Genomic DNA, 4,637 nt, shown 5'->3' with positions numbered 1-4,637 from the left:
ATATTGAGATAGTAACAATAAACATATGCAATTCTCTTTCTCTTTACTTTTAATACTTCTTTCTATCTTTGTATATATATACACATTACAACATATAATATTATTATATATATATAAATTATTATTGAGCTAATTATATTAATAATAGAGTCTTCTATTTATACATCTCTATTTTATATCTTTTATTTATTTCACAACAAATTTAAAGTTTTTTTTATTAGTAAGTAAAAGAAACAACATTGGAAATTTGGGATGTGAATTTGCCATTTAATTAATAGATCAAATATATTACTTAGTATTAGTTTAAATATTAATTACAACTTAATGAAAACAGCGTGATTTCTTCCGCAATTAATGGAAGAATGTAGGGTGAAAATAGTTAGAGTAGGGTATAGTTTAAATTTTATTTGTGGGTTAAAAATATTTAAATTTTAATTCTATCTATTTTTAATTTATAGAATATAAAAAAATGTAACATTATTATATAATTTAATGATAATTTAAGATAGAATTAATTTTTATAGAAATAATATTAAATTATTAAATAATAATTTTTTAGTGACTAATGATTTTTTGTATTTAGCGAGAGATCTTTGGTTCAATATCTATTTAAAACATATTTTTATATAGACTATGATACGTGTACACTAAAATCAGCCACTACAGTCAACTACCAATATAAAATGCATATTGAAATACAAATACACATTAAAAATAAATTAAACCACACATGTATTTATACACAAATACATTGGTGGTTGATTTTGGAATACAAATAATATTTTTATTTTATATAAGTATATAACATTTATATATATAGGGTGCGAGTTAGTTAGGTAGGGTTGAGGTTTAACCCACACTCTATCCGATCCGCATGAGAACCTTACTCACATCCTATTCTATTCGTTACAGATTAAATTAGTAACTCTATTCGATTGAGTTGTCAGATTGAATACCCACAAATAAAATGCATATTACCACCCCTATTTATAAGAGACCCTCTGAATAAATGAAAAAAAAATATTAAAAATACTAATTTTATATTACATTAAAACTAATTTAAACGTCAGAATATTTTTTATTTTTACATATATGTACACACTATATTCTTTATTTTTTTATTGAACTGACGTATATCTCATCTACTCGAAATACAACAAGCTAAAATCAGACTGGACGAACTATACAATAGGAAGAGACTTATCAAACAAGAACATTCTTAATCCTAACTTATTCACTATTTTGTTGCCAAATTCATGGTTAAAAGGTTAGTTCTAAAGGAACAATGTTTTGAAAGGGTGATCAATGCAATGCATCCCGCATTGTTCTCAGAATTTAAGGAAAAGTCGTATCAAAAAATATAAATATTAGATGATCAAATGTATTATTTTTTTTCTTTAAATTTAACCTAATATCATGGGGCGAACCCAATAACGACCTCGTAAACTCATCCGTTTAATTAGATTCCCAGAAGATAAAATAATTAGGTACGTAAAATGGCAAAAAGAAAAAAAAGTTGCTAGGTAGCCAATTATCGATTAATGTATAATGAGGGAATGAGGATGGATCTTGCAAAGATAACTACAAAAATAATTTTTAATGGTAACATTTTTTATGATAACACCATAATAGTTATTATATATATATATATGTTTTATTTAATTTATATTTTTTTATTATTATATGTTATAATGTCAATTATATATTTTCATGATTATTAAAAAAAATTATCAATAATTGTATAATTGTTGTTAAAATCTTTTAGCGACAAAATATAAAATAATTAATGTCTAATTACTAATAAATATATTAACACTTTTTATTACTGTTAAAAATAAAATGGTCACTATATATATTATTTTATTTATTTTTTTTGAAAAAAGATTAGCTGAATATATCTATATATGCCGTTTTCTATAAAATTATTGCTTACATTAATTAGCATATTGCTGTCGCTATTTTGATTGACTATGTATTGAGTTATAGTACTTTTAAATTTGATAGAATACACATAATAAATAAGATTGAAAATGAAGAGGATAGAGTAGAATTTGGATGATTCTACTTTAATCTTATTTATGAATTATTTTTTTTTTAATTTAATTTTATTCTACCTACAAGTTAAAAATTTCTCAATTCTAAATTTATCCATATTTTAAAATTCTTAACCCTACCTACTTGTATTCCATCCATAAGAAAATTAAAATTTTTAAATAAATATAAAATTTAATTATTTTCTATTTCATATAAATTAATAAAATAAAAAATTAAGTTTAAATTAAAATAAAAAATAATAAAGTCCTAAACAAATCCAACATAAAATTACAAATAGTATAATTATCAAGTTCTTAATAAAATTAAAATTTAGTTATACATATAATTTATAAATATATATTATATAATATATTAAAAATATAGATAAAATATATTCTAAATTTGTACTCGATCCTACTCCACCTGCAAATAAATTTTATGGAAAAGTATAGGGAGCCAATGACTTAAGCGTACAATGCGTACAATGGAGGTTTAGAAAGTATTAGAGATATAATCATTAGTGTTACATTGTCCTATCAAGTTATACTTTTGGGATGAGTGGTTTTATGATATAATATTAGAGTTTTAGATCCGAAAGGTTGGGGTTTGATCCTTGGTGAACTCCAAAATCAACTTAAATTTTTGGAATGAGTGGTTTTATGACATGAGATGTTTTTTATGACATGAGATGTTTATTTATCCCGGTATCCCGAATGGTTATTCTGGATAGTATGGGTGATGTTAATTCTATTCATGGATCAAAGATTTAGCCCATTATACACATTGTACACTTAGGCCATTGACTCCCTAGCACTACTCAAATTTTATTTGTCCTATTTTATTCATAACGAATAGAATAAACAACCCTATTCGATGGAGCATTGTACATAAGCATTTCTCTTTTCCATCATTTTATCTATATTTGGACTTTAATTTAGATAAATAATATATGTGAGAGTGTGTGCAATGGAGATTGGATTACAAAAAATAAATAAATAGAGAATAGACTGATCCATTACGTTTGAAATTTAAAAATATTATTTGAATATTTTTTAAATAGCTACTTTATTTAAGTGTTTATGTATTTGTTTATTGAAATATTTGTTAATTTAGTTTTGTTAAAATTTCATTTAATTTTTATATATATTATTGCAAAAAAATTTTATATGTCATATATTATTACATTAATTCAATAAGTGTTTTTTAAATTCAATAATGATTTAAATGCATTAAATGAGTGTAAATTAAAATATCTTATAAAATATGAATGCATTCAAATTATTTTTCTTTTATAATAATGATCAAACAATAACATATTATATATATTGGGAAAAAAAAAAAAAACAAAGCGTCAGAAATAATAGAGTTGGCGATAATTAATATTGTAACGGCAGCAGGCGCAGCAACATGTTATCGAAACAATATCGCATTCACATGATCCACCAAACCATGCACCAATCAAAACTACATTGCCACAGAGAAAAATACATTCCTTTAGCATTAATCTTTTTAAATAATAATAACAATAATAATAATATTAATAAAATAACTCAGCTGAGTAACTTGGAAGAAGAAGTAGAACCCACAATATTATGACAAAGTTGTTGGCAACTACTACTACTACCCTTGAAAGAAAAAGCATCGTAATTCACATGATTGCCACTGTTATTAGAAGAAGAAAACCCAACACCAAGGGTTCTTCTTATTCTACTTGCTTCTGCTTGTTCCAGCGTCTGCACCTGCTTCTTCAAGAACTTCACGTAGTGCACAGCCTCATCCAACATAGAAGCAGTGTCCATTTTGGTGCCACCTGGCACCAACCGCTGCAAGATCCTTATCTTCTCGCTTATCCTTTCTCTCCGGTGCCTCGCCGCCACGCTCTGCGGATCCTTCGAGATCTTCACGTTCCTACGCTTCGGCGCCTTTACGGATTCCGGGTCTATGTGGACCGGCTGCATAACCGCTATTCGGAATATCATTTCTCTCATTGCCGCCATTGAACTCTTCTTCTCCGCCGACGATGAGGAAGAACAATGGTAAGGGTTCCTGAATGCAATCGGTTGGTGTTGGATGGGGAAGTTGACGTTGTTGGACGGCGGTGGATCAATCAAACACGGCGGTGCTGGTGGTGCGTTGAATATGGTTTGGGCACCGGAGAAGTCAGTTCCTTGATTGGGAATGGAGGTGTAAAAGGATTGGGAGAATTCAGGTAACCTTTCTACTTGCATCATCATTGTGTCCATGGAAGACGAGAGGGAGGGATGGAAATAAAAGAGATTTGGAATTGAATTGAAGATGGTATGAGAGAGAGAGAGAAGGAGAAAAAAGAAAAAGATATGAAAAGAATGAATGAATACAAAAGAATGGGACTGAGTGTGCAGAAAAGTGCAGAGGATAGGTGTAAGTTGGTTGGTCGATTATTATCTCTGCAATAACCGACTAAAAACAACAATAATATCCAGTGGTGTTATTGTAAGTGGGAACACCTCTTTATAGCAACTTGTCACTCGTATCTATTCAAATGGGTTTTTTTTTCAATAATAAAATAAAAAATTATTATTTGTAGATTTTAATTTTTTAAATATGATTTTTTTTATTTGGAC

General features: G+C 27.3%; 1 protein-coding gene across 1 annotated transcript; it reads right to left on the bottom strand.

Annotated features, from left to right (window-relative positions):
• Nucleotides 1–3,444: 3,444 nt before the first annotated feature.
• Nucleotides 3,445–4,478, bottom strand: LOC107480350 (transcription factor HEC2). The gene is made up of 2 exons (XM_052254194.1): nt 3,621–4,478; nt 3,445–3,498 (listed from the first exon to the last, which is right to left on the bottom strand). Exons 1-2 carry the CDS (start codon nt 4,275–4,277, stop codon nt 3,493–3,495), a joined length of 663 nt encoding a protein of 220 aa, XP_052110154.1. The 5' UTR covers nt 4,278–4,478; the 3' UTR covers nt 3,445–3,492.
• Nucleotides 4,479–4,637: the final 159 nt, after the last annotated feature.

This window comes from Arachis duranensis, chromosome 1 (genome assembly GCF_000817695.3).
Source record: "Arachis duranensis cultivar V14167 chromosome 1, aradu.V14167.gnm2.J7QH, whole genome shotgun sequence".
In the NCBI taxonomy this organism is placed as follows: domain Eukaryota; kingdom Viridiplantae; phylum Streptophyta; class Magnoliopsida; order Fabales; family Fabaceae; genus Arachis; species Arachis duranensis.
The sequence above is the reverse complement of the archived record's forward strand: the minus strand, read 5'-3'. Positions and strand labels throughout refer to the sequence as shown.